The sequence below is a fragment of the Cariama cristata genome, unplaced genomic scaffold, assembly GCF_000690535.1.
Source record: "Cariama cristata isolate BGI_N322 unplaced genomic scaffold, ASM69053v1 scaffold33512, whole genome shotgun sequence".
In the NCBI taxonomy this organism is placed as follows: Eukaryota; Metazoa; Chordata; class Aves; order Cariamiformes; family Cariamidae; genus Cariama; species Cariama cristata.
Window position 1 is genome coordinate 3,161 of NW_009602745.1, and position 20,033 is coordinate 23,193.

Genomic DNA, 20,033 nt, shown 5'->3' on the forward strand with positions numbered 1-20,033 from the left:
GAGAGACCTCTCCCTTTCCGTAGCAGCGAGCTACCCCATCTGTCATTAGTGTGTATAGACCAAACTAGTCTGAAACCACAGCAGACTGAACTTCGGGTTCTTACTCAAGAGTTGAGTAAGACTTGCTGGAGTTGTCGCTAAACTTTTATAAGAAGGTAAATGTAGCTATCCTCGCCTTCTCTTTGGGAAGAGCTTCTGTTCAAACTTAAAATAGTGTCTCAATCTGAATACGTTGTTTAAATCCTCATGTTCACTTTTCAGTTGCTACATAGATAAAATTGTGGAGCAGCTTAATTGTAGGGAGCAGTACTGATGTCATCCATACTTTTATTCGTGTTCTTTTAAGACTTTTATTACAGAAAAGTTGTAGTGATGCCTCATACGGCTTTAAGGTGGTACATTAAACTAAAACACTGGTAGCTGTGGTAATTGTATTATTCTCGTGCGTGATTTCTTGCTATCTTGTAGTTTGAATGGTTATGTTAACTTTAAAGTGGCTTTTGTCATGTGGTCACTGTCTTTGTGATGTTTAGATAGTGTTTTACTTACGCTTTCAGCCGATACAGTTTATTACACAGGATTCTACATTTCAGGATGTAGGATCACACAAATCTTACATTTTCAGCTTTCCTTTACCTTATTCACACAAATCTATTTTTATATATATCTGTCAGAATTGAAGAAGTGCTTTAATATAACTGCTGATTATCTCTACTCTTTCAGTCTGGAATCGAGCTGTTTGTGAACAGGCTTGACTCTGTAGAGTCTGTCCTTCCCTATGAATATACTGCGTAAGTATATTATACTGTTTATTTCATTTGAGTTGTCAGTTCTTCCAAAAAGATTAATTTAATTTATCTTAAAGCATTATCTACATCTTGCTACAGCAGTTTGCCAGTGAGGAATGTCTATTTATTTTGCTAACGTAAGTCTACAAATACAGAATTTTCAACTAACAGATGGATTTTTGCTTCCTTTTTCTCAGTTGTCTTCACTTGTACTTTAGAAGTAGTGCATCGGCCCTCGTGTAGCTCAAGTCACTGCTTTAGAGTAACTTAAGGTTAAACTGTGTGTCTCTATAATATTTACTTTTCTGCCTTAGTTGTCATTTTACAGATCAAAGTATTACTGCTGTCTTTAGTAGCCTATAGCCAGATGAGTTAAAGTGCTAATGAGGTGTGAACTTCCATCAATTATGTTAATGAGGTGTTAAATGTTTTCTTGGTACACATCATAGGAGTGCACAAAATGTATCAGTGCCTGGTACAACTACGTAAAGTTGTTGCTTCAAAGGATATTTTGACTGTTAGTATTGGAGAGGTTAAGCACTAGTTATGTCTACGCTTTAATGAACGCAAATGTGATATACTTGAAATTAGGTTGGAAAAACTTGGAGGATGTGCTATGAAATGCATTGGTGAATAAAACTGCAATAACCTGTTTATTTAATAGTGCTTGTTGTAAAGGAGCTGTTGGGGGGGGGTGGTATTTTGGTTTGGTTGTTTTCTGTTCTTTTTTTTTTTTTTTTTTTGCTTTTATTATTCCCCCTGCCCAAGAATCTGGCCTGCTTGCTTTTCTCTCAGAGCTGTCATGAAACTCTATGTGAAGGTTTAATTCTTGGCTCAAGTCCCTGTTCAAATAGGAAATTTGTCATTACTTAAGGAAGCTTTTATGCTACCATGTTTAATATAAACTGAGTTCTGAAGTAGCTGATTAAGAGATTTGATTGTTGATTTTGTTTTATTTGTTTCAAAATGGGACTGTAATTCTTCACACTCTGCTTTGCAGGTCCAGGGAAGAAACTGTTGTCTGGAAGGAAAGCTGTGTATTTCCTTTACTTGTGATGAAGGTGTTGATCTTGGGAGCACTGTTTGAGGTCTAATATTTGCAGCTGAGAATATTTTATTAACTTGTGTATCTTTTCTCTATTTCAGGTTTGATTTTTGTCAAGCAGAAGGAAAAAAGCGTCCCTCGGAAAACCTTGGTCAAGTATTGTTTGGAGAGAGGATAGAACCGTCTCCTTACAGGGTTTGTTCTCTGACAAGGGGTGGTCAATAATGCGTACATTCAAATGTAACCAAAGGAGATCAGAATCTTGAAGATCCTCTTCACCAGGGCCTTTACCTCAAAGAGCTTCAAAATCTGAAATTCCACATAATGGAAATCTGTTAATTTAACCTAATTGTAACTATGCACTTTGCATCAGGAAGCTGTAGCCTGAAATGCTGTGGAATTTGTCTTCCCTCTTTGGAACCTGGCAGAACCTGATTCTTGCTCCTCAGTTGTCCCCTTGTTAGAGGGAATTGAGTACTCTTATTTCTTGGAACCAGATCTGAAAATACCGCAGCTGTAAAATAGAAGAATTAGAAATGGTGTTAGCCAGCTTGTCTTTTCTGGTGACTGAAGCTACATATAGTAGGAGAGAAAGTTATCAATTGAATCTGCCTGGAACAGCATTGCTGCTGTGAGGTCAGGTGACTTGTCTGGCAAATCATTGCAGAAAACAGGTTTTAATCAGTAATGAGGAGCTCTTAGTGCAGGGCCCCTACAATGAGCACAGGAAGGTTTTATAGTGCACACCAGTATAAAAACCTCCTCTGGAGGGTTAATATACATAGTCTTGGTAATTTGTTAGGTGTTCTTATTATAATGTGATAGGCAATTGTAAATGCATAGGGGAAACTTGTTAAATACTGAAATGATACAGAGTTTGTTACAACCTTTTTGCTCACACGACTTTCATTTTTTTTAGTTCACATTCAACAAGAAGGAGACATGTAAATCTGTTTGTACAAAAACATATGATACCACAAAGCCAGAAGATAAACAGAAATTAGACTTCTTGAAGAAAAGTATGCTACTGAACTATCAACATCATTGGTAAGTTGATATCAAAATCCATAGATTGGCTAGTTGAGTATGTTGGTGATAATTTAATTTAGTTTATCATTTTGCATTTGCAAGTCAATACAGATTGAACACTAGGTATTTGCACTGAATCTGTTCCCCTTCTGTTCTTGCAAAAGATGTTATATTGTTTGTTGTATTCATAAAAAATGTCCTTCACTCGAAGATTGTAAGATTGCTTACTATCAAATACTGCTGTTTCTTTGCACTTACAAGCGTCGAAGTTAATCCTGCCCTAGCTTGACAAAAGTCTTATGGGACCTTCATTCAGTTGCTGTGTCATCTTTGTTTTCCTAGAGAGCCTTTGTACTCCCGTTCAAATGTTGTGTCCGGGAGACACGATCAACAGTTCTGAAAGAGTTATGCAAAATTTGTTTCTCTTGCCAAGATATGGAAGTGAAAGGTGGCCAATGAAAATTAATTAATGAAATCATTTTGAGGAACGCACACTGGGGCTCCGTTTCTGCTTGGACACTGAGGTCAAGGGTGGGGCAAGGCTGAATGCGTATGTGGAATCTCGTGCTGATTTTCAGTTAGGATGTAGCCATGCTCTGCACCCGCATCCAAGAGCTGGGAAATGTTTATCAGCAGGCTCCATTTTAATGTTGGAAATCCCCAGGTATGCTGTTGGTGTTTGTACGGTGCTTTGTATGTTGGTATACTGCGCTGACAGCAGCCTTGGGGTGCAAGGGCAGAAGGAACAACTTGGGCGTGAAGTTGTCGGAGTTCCTGTGGCCTGTCTTTGCAAGGAATACGTGAGCAGAATTAACTGATGTTGCCCATATGATTCCAAATACATGCTCCCTGCTTCACGGAAACAAACATTTCAGTCTTCATCTAATCAGATTAAAACTTTCTGGATACGTTAGGAAAAATGCAGGTGAAATGTTGAATGTTGCCACTGCCATTAAATGTTTTTCTGTAATGTCACGTTCCATTTCTTCAGTTTTGAAACAGCCACTTGTGCTGGAAAGGCAATGAGTGCACTTTCTACTGCTTTCGGGAACGGATATGGGATATTCCTTTTTAGGGATAAACTGTGACTCACTGATGTAAATCTTTCTGGGAACCTCTTGAAAATTAGTGTTGTTGGAAATTGATAGATTAGGTCAGAAAGGTTCACAGGCAACAGCCGTATGTTCATGTAGGTGAACCAGGAAGTAATAAAAAAACCCCTGAAAGGTACAGCTACTTTTGCAGGGATTCAAAGTGTATATGCCTAATGCTGAAGTAAATAGAGCTTCAAACATACTGGATTTTGTTATATTCCTATTAAATACTGCATATATTTATCATATTTACACCACTTAGTATTTCACTGATGTATGTTGGTCTGGCATAAAGCTTCAGCTTTAAAAGTCTGTGTATGTTTTGGTATATAAATGAAAAATAGTTTCCCAAGGCAACTCTGTCACTCTTTGAAAGGCATTGAATTTTTTTAGGAAAGCCCAAAACTTAAGCTGACAGAAACTGAACAGAACTGTGTAGAACTAATCACGCAGAAAAGTACTTTAGACTGTTTTTTTCCCTTAGATTAAATTGTTTTACAAATATACTTAGTGTATTTAAGTATATTTTTTAGCCTGCACAGCTAATTTGATAGGACTGTTGAGACTTTAGTTCTGCTTTTCACACTGAAAGTTCCCTTTAAATTTAGGGTACTTCTTATATTCTTAGTTCTTTTAATAGCACTTCTGTTGTTTATTTTTTTTGCTAGACCCACTGCCCTAAAACCTTAGAACCGGTGGCATGAAGAACCCCTGTTTATGTCAGTATGGTAATGACAGTCCTCCTCAGCCACAGCTTCACAAAGTGGAAGTGGCTGGATTTTGTGATGAATGATGTGTGGTCCAGGAGTATGGTACAGAGGTATGCTGTACAGGGATCAGCAAGGTAGTGTAAGTGAGGATTTAATAGAGGTTTATTATCCAGCTTCAATTTATCATCAAATTCCTGGGGAACACAGATGGTGTAAGGTACTTTTAAGGTTTTAAAAGCCACTTAATAAGATTAGGAATTGACATACTGAATTGGACTCAACAGCTATACTGATACCTTGGCTGACAGCGTTCATCACCAGATGTTCTTGAGAGACATATAAGAACGCTGTTGTATAGCATATTTGCCCCGCAAGTATAATCTCTTCAAGTAATTTTAAATTTGAAGATTAACTGTGAAAAATGATTTGCTTCTTAAACTACCAATTTGTTCCAGCATTGCTGCTTGAAGGCAGCTCAGTATGTCTTTGCTGTTGAAGATGCAAGGGAAAGCCTTTGCCCCAACCAAACTCATTTGCAGTAGGTTAATGCTTTACCTGGTTTTGATTATGAAATTAAAATATTAACAAAAGCAAAAGGTATCTCTAGCATATATTATGGAGGTAAAATTCCAAATATGGTCCAAGTGTATTTAATCTGCGTCTGGAATAGCTCCTCATTAGCAACCTAATTATACCCTGTAGTAGCATGGTGAAGGATGTAGTATTTGGTTGGTGGTGCTGCCGGCTGCCACTGTGATAGTCTTTGGAATCTCCTGAGAACCTGGAAGCTGTGTTTTTGGAGGGGGCCTGTCTTCACCTCTTCCACTATGTTAATACGAGCCAAGTACTTCTTTCTGCCTGGTAGCTAACGGTAGGGATGATGCAGATCTCTCTATGTCATGGGAACAAAGGCAGCACATACTGCTCTTCTTACCTCCATCTGGTGGTGTGCTTTAAATAATAGTGTTACTTCAGAGACTGTTACAATACGCAGCAGACTAAATCATGCTTTGTTTTTATTGTCTGAAGTCATAATTCCTGTGTTTAATTAAGTATTTAGAAGTAGCTAATGAGGTATTATCAGGTATCTGTTAACATTAATAGCCTAGTGGTTATAATGAGACATTTAATTGTGTAAAGGCTATTCAGTAGCTCGATAAATTTTACAAAAATTTAACTTTCAGTGGGATGTCCTTTTTTTAGTCTAGTGGTGCACAAAAAATGGCAGTTGTCTCATGTCTTCATGTGTGAAGTTTATTAATAGACTTTTAAAAACATACCTTGGAGCAATTAATGACCCAAGGGCAGCTACTGAATTTTAAGTCTTCTTTGAATGACTTTCTTTGGGTGTTTGTCTTTCAGCTGGTTAAAACAGTTCATAACATAAAGAAATAGCTTTGGGCTTTTTTTTAGTAGTTCCTTTTCCAGAGGGACAGGTGACCATGTTGGGTATCTATGTTTAAAAGTATATTTTTTTGTTTTGACATTTGTACTGTTTGTAGCACGTTATATCTTACTGTCTTATAATTTTCTGCAACTCCTCATCAGGGTGTGGGGATCCTCCACAAATTTTTCATTGAAACTGAATTGTAAACCTAATGGGCTCAGGACTTTTAGGTAATACGAACATAAATCTTGTGAGGCAGTAAAATAAAAGCAACAAGCAGACAATGGAGGGAGGTTTGAAAGTGATTACTTTCCCAGTTGGGTGGTGGCTTATGTTTTTTTGCTCATGTAAACCGTCTAGTTATAATATTCCATACTCTCAGGGAACTACAGCTGAGGTCAATGGCCAGGAATTCACTTAAATAGGGGAAAAAAAAAAACCTTGCGCTTTAGCTTTAATGAAAAAAGAAAGTTTAAAGAGTGCCGTGAAAAGTGTATTTTGCAATGGAAGAGCAATGAGGAAGCAGGAGAATTAATATATGTGTGTAAGCAAATTTTTTTATTTTGTGTTTTGTCTTAAACTTGAAATTATCGAGTTCATTTTAGCTGGACTAGTGCATGATTTGGCCATTTTTAAAGACAAAATAATGAAATGTTAAGTTGCTATGACTTTGGCATGGAAGAGTTTTATGTAGTGGGCTATATTTGTAAGGGGATTTCAGAAACCAGTCCGGTGAATAGAATGTTTTCGTGGTCACAGAGTGAGCCTTCTATTTCCAAACCACCTTCTGAAGAAATAGATAGATTTTTTTTTTTAATTCTTTTTTTTTTCTAAAAAAAGATAAAGTTTGAGTTGAAGAGCTACATGCTTATATTTGATTTGGAAATTGGATTGGTGATCGGTGTGGTTCCATGGGTTAATATCTGAATGAAGTATTATTCTTGCGGTTAATCTTCCAGCAGTGAATGTAGCAAAGTTAGGTTAATCTGTTTTTCTTTCTGTTACACTGTGTATTGTAAAAGATTGTGAAATGTCACTATGTCATTTTCAGGATTGTGGACAACATGCCTGTGACCTGGTGTTACGATGTTGAAGATGGCCAGAGGTTCTGCAATCCTGGTTTTCCTATTGGCTGTTATATTACAGAAGATGGCCGTCCAAAAGATGCCTGTGTTATTAGTGTATGTTTATGCATTTTATTTATTTATTTTTAATATCCCCTCTTTACTCATTTAAAAACTGACATTTCTCCTGTGTCATGTTTCTTCTGGTGAGTCTTCACTATCTTAAGAACCCTTGTTGCCTAAAACTAAGTCTAAACATTTGAAGGCTTGGACTTCACATTTTTGTGGGATAGAAGTGTTTTCATGGAAGCAGGTTCGCGTAGACATGGTCGTACCTCTGCATGGAAATTAATACTTCTTAAAGGATTGTTTTCCCTAAAACTATGTGAGCTAATGGAAGAAGGCAGAATGTAAGATTTCTGAGTGAATGAAGCTTCTTCTCCTGTGAGAGACCAATCTATTGGATTAACTGGTGGAGGTCTGAATAAATGCACTTGGAAGCATTATGGATATAAGAATGCAACAGAAAGTCCAGGATGTCTTTAGATGACCGCAGACCTCTTTCACGGAGAGGTCGCTGAGAACCTGGAGTAGTTTTTTGGTTTTATCAAAATGGTTGGTTTTACTTAATGGATCTTAACCAAAGATGACAGTTTCTGCAGTTTCTAATTTTGTTTCCTTGCCTCCGTAACAAATTGGTTTCAGAGGCTCCATGTAAACGGATGCATTTATGATCAAATGTGTAATGTGGCAATATTCTTGTTCAAATACTTGATTTTAATAAAGGAAGATAACCTCTGAAGGAGCAACTGAAGGACTGTAGAAGAACACTTAATTTATATAACTATTCTTATCATTGGGGTGCTTTGTAGAAAGGGGTGGGGATAGAACCCTGAAGAAGTACTGCTTGAACTTCAGTAGACATAATGCTTGTGATTTAACAACCTCTTTAATTGACTAAATTCCAAGCTAGTGTTTCCCTTCACCTGAAATTCCTATTCAGCGTTATTGGCTGCTGCTTGTAGCTCATCCCTGTGTGTCTTTGGTTTCAAATGTCAAGGTGGTTCTGTCACAGAGAGCAATTATTTGCATTATTTGTCTTGGAAGGTTCTGTTTAATCTATGAAAAACGTATGTGTTTTTTTTGAAATGGCTGATGTTTATGAAACACTTCTGATATGAAAGTTGTCACATAGTTGCCTATTCAATTTACTACTTCAGTTAAATAAAATGGGACACCTTTGGTTACTGACATATTTTCATAAATATATTTATAAATACATTTTATATTTAAAAATGTTTTTGTACTTTTCAGCTCTAGTAAGAGAGTTCTTTAGCATTAACTTTTCTAGTTTGCCTTTTTAATGCAAGGCTTTAATGCAAAAACTTTACTGTCTGTGTTCCGAGAATACCGCATCCATCTTGTAGAACTTGACAGAAAGACTGTACGCAGCCTATAATTCTGTTATGTTGAGCTTCTGCCTAAGGCTTTTAGATGTCTTTATCTTTGTGACTGTTTAACATCATCTTTTATCATTGCAGTCAGAATTTCATGAAAAAGATACTTTTTATATCTTCAACCATGTTGACATAAAAATATATTACCATGTTGTGGAAAATGAAGCTCTGGGAGCAAGACTAGTTGCTGCTAAACTTGAACCAAAAAGGTTAGTACTCAGAAGTAACTTGTATCTTGGGATGGACCACTGTTTGATGACTTGCTTTGATCTGGGGACCTGTTGCTAGTCAGAAATGTTTTCAGATACGTTACCTGTAGATCAGCTTTGCTGTTGGTTGATGTAATGTAGGACAGTCTAACATAATTTTGTTCTGAATTCAGTATGTCTTTGCGCACTGTTTCCTATTTGGGCCAAAAAAAAGATAAAGTAAAACCTGGAAGTAGTGCGTGTTCAGTGAAGCAACCCTCATTTCCCTAATGGGGAACATTTTGTCTTCTGATGGGATACACCAGCAGTGCCTGGTGCAGGAGTAATCGGAGTGCAAGATTTGATGTCTTCAGCAATCGGGATTTGGATGGAAAGATTTCACAAATATACTCATCGGTTGTTCGGGTCTCTGCGTGGCTTTTGCACACCTGATGTCTGTTTTGTTATTTCTTAGCATCTTGTCTTTCCTTTCTTTTGTATTCTTGGTATAACTGAGGTTGTTGCATTGTTGGTCCAGCGTCATGATGAAATTATTTTTTTTCTGACAGAAGTTAGTAATTCTGTTGTAACTTTTTGAGTGTTTTGGAGTTTCTTAGCAGTACTCAGACTTCTTTAATTTTTGGTATTCTGCTTTAGAGACTGTGTTCTCTGTAGTTTTCTTTTTAGAAGAGACAACTTTTGTTTAAAAAGTTCAAGTATCAAAAAGTCCTGTGCTTATGATACATTCCTTATGAGCTCTGAAACTTATGAGACATTAAGAACAATTTTTATATTTAAGGGAACAAGCCTGGATGAAACTGATGCTTTTGTAAGATGAATGAATTCTTTAAGAGTGTTATCAGTTAAGCAGCTTTCATTCTGTGGTTTTTTCCTTCCTGCAGCTACAAGCATACTCATCCAGACAACCCTGATTGCTCAGGGGTACCTATGGATATAAGTAATAAGGCTAATGGAGAAGTCAAAATTGCTTACACATACTCAGTTTCCTTTCAAGTGAGTACTAAGCTTTCTGTGGTAGTTACCTCTTAAAATCATGCATTTACGCTCTGAATTCTAAAGGTGGACAACTAAAATTATCTCCAAATAGTAGATTTGTGGTTTTAAAACTTTATTTGAACTGGAACGTCAGAGATCGCTTGGGATTTAACCACACACTTCACAATTTTGCATACCACCCCACACATGCACAGTGTGAAATGCGTTTGTGTTTTTTAAAAGAATCACATTTTCCATGTTTACTAGGTTGTCTGGTAGGTTATGTTTCAATCCAACCTCTTAAGTCTGAGAAATTGTGCGTTTCGGCAAATTACTGTGGTAGGTAGGTTGAAGCTGATCATTTTCTGCTCTCCTGCTGCAAAAGCTTTCTTCTCTCCAAGGTCTTCCTCCCATGGAAATCTGCAAAAGAGTAGGAAGATGGTACACTTTGTTCCTCTGTCCTCTATTTAAAAGCAGAGGAACAGTGTATTGGGCAACCGCAGGGTGCAGTGGTACTTGAGTATGTCTCGTTCTGGTGACAAGCGAGAGAGATTTGTTTTGTTCTGGTTTTTTGGGGGTTTTTGGACAAACTGTTTCCCATTGTTTCTTTACCAGTCTTAAGACCTCAAAATGCAACTGACTTGCTAAAAAGAGTGCAGATTATAACTAGTTGGGTTTCTTGACTCCTTGTGTATGTATTGAGGGGATAGCTGACACATGGCAGTTCGTATTTTCAACCTCAATAATTCTGTGATTCTTCTGGATATGAAGGCATCTACACCTTTTTCTTTTGTCATTATGGTCTTTGATCAAAATCTTTGCAATTAATAGGTTAAAAAATAGCAATAAGGCAATTTTTATTTTTGTATAATCTTTTCCTTGTCTGATTGCAAGGTCAATGGTCTCTTTCAAAATGATAAGCCATTGTTACATCAAGGCTGTTCATATATCTTTCTTTATTCTAGACTTATAGCCTGCCGTAGGATTCAGTTCAAATGTGGTGAAATGGAGACTAAGTAGTTGAACTTTGAAGTTAGGTGGAGGGTAGCATTGAGTTAGGGAGTGGGATCCACTGCCACTGTCATAAGAAGTACGGAGTAAAGCACTGGTCTTAATTACATTGCCCCAGTTTCTCAGGTGTGAACCCCTTTTACCTCTTACAAGCTGTTACAGCAGTTTTTGTAGAACTGCCATGATCATTCTTTACTCTAGTAATGTACTGGATTACATGGTAAAGTTCAAAAAAAACAACAAATAGTATAAGAAAAATATTCAGAAGTGGTTATATTATGTATGACTTAATTATTATATTTTGAGAAATTATATCAGTTATGATGCTGAAATTAATTTGTCTGCTGAAAAGCAAGTACTTCTGGAAACCTGCGAGAAGTTAGTTATTAAGAATGACCTTAGCTTCATGTTATTATATTGTTTCTCTTCAAAACATGACATGCCCAACTGTGTGTGTTTGTTACTGTCCTGTGTGCAATGTTACATTGCTTGGAGGTCGTCTTCCACAATTCCATCGGGTTGGCAGATCAGGTCATCTCAGGAAGACAGAAAAAAGGCAGTGTAGGTATGGGGGGAAAAATGCAATTCTACCCTAGGATCATTGATACTGGTTTAGAAACATGTTGCTTGCTTTGAGACCTAGTTTTATTACGTCAGTGAACTAGATATTTGACCTTGGCTAAATTTTTTAACCTGCTGGGTTTTATATTTTAAAAAACTGGCTTTACCAGGAAGTACTTTTGCTCTTGTATGTTACAAGTTACTGAAATAACATCCTGTCAGAAAAACACCTAGCCATTGTTATTAATTGATACTAGTGCTTATGGTTTGTTTAATAGCAGTCTTCAGGTTGATCAGCACCGTTTATTCTTTTTTTCATGTTTATTCTGCAAAATAAAACACAGAAATGCTCTTTTTGAAGTGTTTCTGATCAAGGAATTTTCAGTCTGAATAAGTATAATCTGTTGAAATGCCTGAAGGAATAATTTGTTTCCCTCTACTAACAATGTAAGTTCTGTAGTGTTGTCTCCCCATCTGTCTTGCAGTATAAGCTGCATGTAACTGGATTGGTAGTTGATACTGAAAAGCGGTTGTATAAAAGCAAAGGATAATTTGGACAGAGCACTATCTAGAAAATAGAATATTATGCTGGAGACTGTATAGCAGAGCTTAGTTTCTCGCCGTCTGTGGTGTTGACTTGCATATGCTAAAAAAATGTGTGTTCTCTTATTATTCTACTAGTCATTTGAATTCCAGATGAATTAATGTAATTGTTGAAGGGAGGAAGCACAGTTAAATTAATTTGATAGGCCTTTATGTCTTAAGAAGACAGTACTATTCAGAAAATATTTTGGTTTAGATTCTATGGTCAAACCTTAGGTTTGTTTTAGGTAGCTGTTATTAAACAGTTCCCTTTAAGGCATGCAACATGAAATTTCCAATTTGTCATGAGATTTAAGATTGCTTTGAAGGAGCATCAACTGTAAATTTACAAGTTGGATACTGACTATATCTGAAACGGATGTGTTTACTCTTTCAGGAAGAAAAAAGTATAAGGTGGGCATCAAGATGGGATTATATTTTGGAATCCATGCCTCACACTCACATTCAGTGGTTTAGGTGAGAATAAAGTTTGTCTTCAAGAGTACTGTACTGAAGTGTTTATGTTACAATTTGAATGATGTTTTGTTTTGTTTTGTTTTAAATTCAGTATTATGAATTCCTTGGTGATTGTCCTCTTTCTCTCTGGAATGGTAGCTATGATTATGTTGAGGACACTACATAAAGACATTGCAAGATACAACCAGATGGATTCCACTGTAAGTCTAAAATGTACCTCCTAAAACTTATTTGGAATGCAGTTTTTTTCAGCTAAATGTATTTCTGTAACAGGCTATTTAAATGGCAATCTACTGTATTAAAATAGGTGTATTTCCTTTACAGGAAGATGCTCAAGAAGAATTTGGCTGGAAACTGGTTCATGGTGATATTTTCAGGCCCCCAAGAAAAGGAATGCTGTTGTCCGTTTTTCTAGGCTCTGGCACACAGATCTTAATAATGACTTTTGTTACCCTCTGTAAGTAATAAAGTGGGGAGGAGTTAGTTGAGTACAGGTGATTTTTTCACTGCTAATTGCGTGATACCAGTGAAAATAACAGTATAGTTTTTGTCTAGAAATTTCTTAAAAGCTGGAGAGGGACTTTTTACAAGGGTGTGGAGTGATAGGACAAGGGACAATGGCTTTAAACTGGCAGAGGGAAGGTTTAGATGAGATATGAGGAAGAAATTCTTCACCGTGAGGGTGGTGAGGCAGTGGCACAGGTTGCCCAGAGAAGCTGTGGCTGCCCCATCCCTGGGAGTGTTCAAGGCCAGGTTGGATGGGGCTTTGAGCAACCTGGTCTGGTGGGAGGTGTCCCTGCCCATGGCAGGGGGGTTGGAACAAGATGATCTTTAAGGTCCCTTCCAACCCAAACCATTCTGTGAGTCTTTGAAAAGTTTTAAGGTTAGGAACAGTTGAGCTTGTATAGTAGACATGCAATTTAGTATACACAGATTTTAAGATAACTGATTTACTGACTTTAAGTCAAATGTATAGTTACTTGCTAAAATTGTGCATCTCTGCTTCATAGTTTTTGCTTGCCTGGGATTTTTGTCACCTGCTAACCGGGGAGCTCTAATGACCTGTGCTGTAGTTTTGTGGGTACTGCTTGGAACTCCAGCCGGTTATGTTGCTGCCAGATTCTACAAATGTGAGTAAAAGGCTTAAGTTCATTAAAGTAAATCATCACCAGAGAAATTATTTTTATTTTACAGTACTCTTTGTAGTTTCCCTCAGGGCAAGATGGGGAAATGTACTTACCTTAACAACAGAAGACACCTATAGAACACTGACATGGTTACATTGATTTTGATGTGATCATGCCTAAAGACTCTGAATTGCTCTTGCTACTATTTATGGAATTGGGAAGCAAATTCCATTTCACTAGCATTAAGCTCATTACATCAGACAGTTTTATACTTCTCTTTCCTGCAGTTGAGGAGGTGGTGTTAACTTGCACTTAGTTTTATCCACCGATGTTTCTTGGTAAAATTTTTTTTTTCCCCCTCCCCAAATGATGAACCTCTGTTCTTGCATGCCTGAGATTTGTCACCTCTTTTTAGCTAGTTCCTAGGTCTTTGGGAGAATGGTGCTTATCAGACTGTGGCAGGGGTGCAGGGGGAAGGATTATTAGATGTTCTGTAGTTGTAGAAATCAACTCAGTGGTGTTTGGGCACCTATCAATAGTTTGCTGATACCATTTTCCTTCACTGATGCCAGCTAACTATTGTTTCAAGGCCTGCCTACCAACCCCAAATGGTTTGCCCCTGTACCGTGTAGTTTATTTTAAGGTGAAGCATGCCATTCTGCATGCAGCTTGTTTTAATTACCTTACTCAAGGTAAAAGACTCTTTATGACTGAGTGAGCTGGATCTTTTGGACTATTTTAGTTCTGAAGATACAGGGCTAGAGAGGGAGTTTATTTCTGAATGTCAGCCTGGCAGTAGGCATTGGAGTTCGTTCTTGTAAACATTGTGTAATTTTCATGTGGGGAGAACCATTGGGGAAAAAAGGTTCGTATTTTGTAAGGAGTTTTTCCACAATGATAGTGATGTGATAGTGAACTATTCCTTTTCCTAATCTACAAGCCAATTAGACTTAAATGGAAGGAGACTTTAGGACTAAGAGCATAATCAAGAACAGAATTATTCTTATATCATGCTGTATATTATGTGTTTTGAAGGATATTTTGAAGTGTATTGATGGTAAATTGAATCCTGTGTCTTTGGTGAAGATGTAGCTAATAGTAATTATATTTCATATTATACTTACTGGGAATCACTTAGTTGGTACTTGAATATTGTGTTTAACTGCTAACGCAGTGAGTGACTGACCCAGAGATATTCTTGTTATAACACAAGGCGGTCAATACCCTGTATAGAGCATGTAAACATGAATGTTTCCCTTTATAGTATACAAATAAAGTAATGTGAGACATAAATCAAAATGCAGCTGAAATGGATATTCAGTCTTAAGTTTGTTGGGTTTTTTTTTTCCACCATTGCATTTAAAAAAGTGAAACTTGAGTTGAAATTAAATAGTTAATCTTAATAACCAGTGCCATGTTCTACTAAGATTTTATGAAGAAATAGAAACCTAATTAAAATCATTCTAACCATAATCACTTCTGACTTTTGAAGTAAAGAAACCTGTCATTATGGCAGTGCTCAGATGAAATTGTCAGCCTCACTGAATTGCAGCAGGATATTTTCATTTGAAAGTATGCTGACTGGAATTTTTATCAGCGTAGTGCAAATTCATAAAGATTTTCTTCATAAAACTATCTTTGGTCTTTTGGTATCGCCACTGCTTAATGCTGTGAAGACTCAAGAGAACAGCACTGCTTCCTGTAACTGTGTTAGTCCTGACTTTCCTGTGAGATTCATAGATAAGAATTATTTCAAGGAAACTATTAAGCTTGCTTTTCACATATTTATATATATTTTTTTGTACTGAAACCTGCAGTCAAATGCTAGAAAGCTTAAACTTCTTAATTGCTCTAGGTTTAAACTGTTTTTTAAAAGCTTAAAAGTACTGCAAATCTGCTTCCTCCTTTTAGGAGATAAGGTGGTCAGAGACCCAGTTTTAGTTGGATAGTTTTCCTGACCTTGGTCTGAGGCTTTTCTTTGCTTCGAAGCTGTGTGATGAAGCAACATGATGAGGGAAGTCAGTTTTATTACTGAAGATTTAGTTTACTGTTTTAAACTTGGGCATGATAGCACATTATTTGAGTATTTGCAAGCTATGTATAACAGGTAAATGGACTGAAAAATCAATAGTTGTGAGCTTAATGCATGTTTTGATGACTGTCAAATGTTTTAATACAGCATTTGGAGGTGAGAAATGGAAAACAAATGTCCTGCTGACATCATTCCTTTGTCCTGGGTAAGTTGAGGGTATCGCCATAATTAAAAGAATTAAATGGCTTCTCTGACATGCATAGATAATTTTTACTTGTATAGCTGAATCTTAAATCCTATTACATCGTCACTTTGTTCCAGAAGCTACAATAATATCACAGTGCTTTTGACAAATATGAATATGTTAACAGCATATCATCCTAGATTTATTTTTTTTTAGTAAGCATTTGTTTACTCTTGCCACATGAAAAGGTTGATTAAGAAAGACCATGATGATAGTAGTAAGTTTTAGACAGGCAGGCTTTTTCATTGCTTGCTTTTACTCTCTAGGCTGTTTCTCTGACCACTCTGTAGTTGGTCTTATATAGTGTCATATACTGTATAACCACTGTGATGAATTTTTATACTTAATCACAGCAAGCAGTCTTACCCTGAAGTATAGTTAAGACAAGCATATATTTGAAATTGCTTAGTTGGAACGTCAGCTCCTGCTGGAGTTCAATCCCGCTAGATTAACAAAGGATTGCTTGTTTGACCTCTTCCTTTTGATACTTTGTGTGTGTCATTTGGTTTTAACAGTGATTTACACTAAAATCTTAATACGATGCTATTGTTTTGTTAACATTATCAGATATCAAGGAGTATTTCTGTGCTTTAAGTGTGTTATCTATTTTTCAGAATTGTGTTTGCAGATTTTTTTATCATGAACCTCATTCTCTGGGGAGAAGGCTCTTCAGCAGCTATTCCGTTTGGTACTTTGGTTGCTATTTTGGCACTCTGGTTTTGCATATCTGTACCGCTGACGTTTATTGGTGCCTATTTTGGTTTTAAGAAAAACGTAAGTATGTTTGAGGAATTGTTTTGTAAGTGTGGGCATACACATATATACGCACGTGTACATTTTTCATTGTATAGACTATGACTGAGGTAGCACCTAAGCTAGTTGCATTGTCAGCTCCAGTTCTGTTCTGTTACTTTAGAGCTGCATTAGATATCTGATCTTGGGATTCCAAGACTTTGATATTCAGTTGGTTATTGGTGGTGATATTTCTCCACAACAATTAGGGTTATCATTGTATTTAATTGAACAACTGCTCAAGCTAAAGCAGTGATTTGGGCTTTTTTATTTTAATTAGCATCTCTTTCATTACTGAAAAAAATTAGTTGACCCAGACAAGCATAAGGGAAATCAACTTACGCATTTCTGGTTTTCCCCTGTGTCTTTCGTTCCTGTCTGCCCTCTACACTGAGGATCTTTTCTGATCAAGTCACTAGAGTTCTTGTGAAATCTCTTTGCATAAGTGTTCCGTAAATGGTTACCACTGCTTGGCAGACGTTAATTGGGATTTACTCCTAAACTGATCAATTTTGCTTATTTGTATGAGGGCTCTTTGTGACACTGGTGACCAAACCTTCTTAAATAATGAAATCACTTCTTCACTTTTTGCTTAAAAAGTGGTTTACTATGCCCCGCAAACTTAAAGATCTGTAAGTTCAGATATTTTTGTGGTTTTTCCTCTATAGGAAGCTAGACTTCTAGCTCCCTGTAGCTCTCATGGAATACTTTCAGAGAATATTTAAGTATCTTAGAAGGTACTTTTTAAGTCAATTGTAGTTACCTTGTTTTCCTTAACCAGGATTCAGTGCTTTTTTTCTGATAAACATATTGAAATTCCAGCAAAACCCCCTGCATTGTACAGAGGCAGTTCCTTTAAGAAAGGAAGATTTGATAAACTACAAGGCAACGTGACAGGTGTCACAAATACATTAAAATCAAATCAGAAAGCAAGTACCTAGCAAGTATCTATTGATGCTCTTGATATAATCTTTACGAAAGGGGAAAGATGGCAAAGTATGCATTTATCTGCCTTGTATTTTTTTTCTCCCACCACGTTGATCTATGCATGCATCTTAAAGTAGGATTTAGTTGCCAGATTGAATCCTTCCAGTTTGTAAGTTTACCCTAATGTGATTCTTGGAGTAAATCCTGAAAAACAACATACAGCAATTTTTAGAAGGGGAAAGCAAGAGTCTGCACCCCTCAGCTGAAAAGTGAGAAATCAGCTCAGGCTCTGTAACAGATCATAGATACGTAATCATAAAAAGGGAAGTCCAAAATACCTGTTGCTGTGTTTTCAGTAAGGGCTGTCTTTTAGCTTGTTTGCCTATCAAATGTTGGTAGCTAGGCTGGTAGTGAAAGCAGATGTAGTGGTAGCTGGGTATGTGCATGCTCAAAACAAATAGTAGACTTTTACCAACACTCATTTCAAAAAGAAAGCAAAAAGGCAGTGCTGCAGTTTGACATTTTATTTATTTAGCAATTTCTTATTTTCCGTTAAAGGCTATTGAACACCCTGTTCGCACAAATCAAATTCCTCGTCAGATTCCTGAGCAATCGTTCTATACAAAGCCGTTACCTGGCATTATCATGGGAGGGATTCTGCCTTTTGGATGTATCTTTATACAGTTGTTCTTTATTCTCAATAGTATTTGGTAAGTTAACCATGATCTGTTTGAATTTTCTCTGTCATAGAAGGTGATAATTTCTTTGTGAAAGTTTTTCTTCAAGATGCTTTGACTGATTTTTGGTGATGCAGGGTTACCAGAATACTGGTTCAATAGAAAATCAAGGGTTAACATCTTTTTAACATTTTGTGGTTTAGAAGATATTCCGTGCCTGTTTTGCTTGTCGAGGTGTGTAGAGAAGTGGCTGTGATATGCTTAGTAATTTACAGTTGACCTACAATATTCAGATAGCTAGTTTTCTCATGCTACCTCTCTGACTTCATGTGGAAGTGGCTCTGAAGCTGACATATGGCGTATAACTTGAGAGTAGTAAGTATATTAAAATTGACTTGAGGTTTTTTTTTTTGTAGTTGTTGTTGGGCTAGAAAAGTATGACTACTCCTGGAGGAAAAAGAAACAAAAACAAATTTTGTGAAATCTTTATAAAAAGGCACCAGAGAGTAATTCTTTTCAAAAATAAAGCACCAAAGACCAGTCCAGTGTAAGTGAATTCTGACGTGAGCTCATAGCACACTGACAAACTAATCTACTGTGAGGGATTTGACTTCCTTCTGGCACAATTTAGTTACTGGATCTCGTTAAACTGTTTCTGAACCTTGAATAGGTGCCTATACCCAACGTAGACAGCTACAGCATTTGACATTTCTTGTTATTTTGCAGCTCTGCCTCTTTGATTGAAATGTGAGGTGAAATCCACGTTCTGCTGAAGTCAGTGGAAGAGGTCATGCTGACTTCACTGGAACTGTAATTTCACTCATTATGTCTAGTCAGTTCTTTTCCTAAAACCTCAACCAGGACGATGCTTTGGGCTTGCTTTCTTGCTGTTTTCCGACTGAGCCACCGAGGCTTCTATTCTTCGGTTAGAAAACAGATTAGGCAATTATATGGCCACGCAACTGACAGTACCTTAGTAGGAAGGGGAGTACTTAAGATGAAGGTGGTATTACTGCATAAGAAGCAATAATATTAACGCAGTGTCCATTTTAAAACTTTATTTTTTTTAATTTTTTTTTAAACTCCCTTTTATAGGTCTCACCAGATGTATTACATGTTTGGCTTCCTGTTTCTGGTATTCATTATTTTGGTTATTACATGTTCTGAGGCCACAATATTGCTCTGCTACTTCCATCTATGTGCAGAGGTAAGAAATATTCTTCACTATTCATACTTGATGCTTTTAAGGATGCTTCCAAAAATTTTTAAGGCTTTTGTAATTGAAAATAAGTATTCCAGAATTCAATCCAGGTACTGTTACTAGATGTCCTTAAACCGTATCTTTAAAAAGTGAAGCAGAAGCGAAGCAGGCTACTTTTGGCAAAATCTGTAACAAATATTAAAACACTGCACTGAGTACTGCTAAGTCAGATATTTCATCTTTAGAGTCTAACTCCCTGTTTTCTGAAGACGCTAAACTAATCCATTAACTTTGTTCAATCAAAGTGTGTTTTGGACATGCTCAACCTTGGGGAAAAAAGGTCTCTGTGGCTGGCAATAGTAGGTCTGGCTTATTTGGGTTTTTTGATTTTTGTCTATTTGATACTGATCTTTAGGTTTCTTATCTCTAATTGTGAATGGTGTAGTTAAAGCAGTGTTGATTGAATATAGGTTTTTTTCCTGTAGATAAAAACTATAAAAAGTCACTTTTGGATGAAGTGATAATAGAAAAAGTAGCTCCGCATTCAATAATAGGGTCAGTGCGTTAGAGGTGCATGGAATATTACTCATGCGTTGTGTTGTGTTTTTTTTTTTCTTCTCCCCCACCACCCTTCCACTCACACC

General features: G+C 36.8%; 1 protein-coding gene across 1 annotated transcript in view; it reads left to right on the plus strand.

The window, feature by feature from the left end:
• Positions 1-723: 723 nt before the first annotated feature.
• TM9SF2 (transmembrane 9 superfamily member 2) overlaps positions 724-20,033 on the plus strand; it is a gene marked incomplete at its 5' end in the record, with an annotated part of 24,238 nt that continues 4,928 nt past the window's right edge. The window contains 14 exons of the mRNA XM_009694902.1: positions 724-791; positions 1,935-2,028; positions 2,753-2,880; positions 7,105-7,234; positions 8,659-8,783; positions 9,665-9,776; positions 12,310-12,389; positions 12,481-12,589; positions 12,714-12,846; positions 13,400-13,519; positions 15,696-15,753; positions 16,407-16,566; positions 18,070-18,221; positions 19,284-19,395. Of these exons, the coding sequence (XP_009693204.1) occupies positions 724-791; positions 1,935-2,028; positions 2,753-2,880; positions 7,105-7,234; positions 8,659-8,783; positions 9,665-9,776; positions 12,310-12,389; positions 12,481-12,589; positions 12,714-12,846; positions 13,400-13,519; positions 15,696-15,753; positions 16,407-16,566; positions 18,070-18,221; positions 19,284-19,395 (1,581 nt within the window). The remainder of the gene's footprint in view (positions 792-1,934; positions 2,029-2,752; positions 2,881-7,104; positions 7,235-8,658; positions 8,784-9,664; positions 9,777-12,309; positions 12,390-12,480; positions 12,590-12,713; positions 12,847-13,399; positions 13,520-15,695; positions 15,754-16,406; positions 16,567-18,069; positions 18,222-19,283; positions 19,396-20,033) is intronic.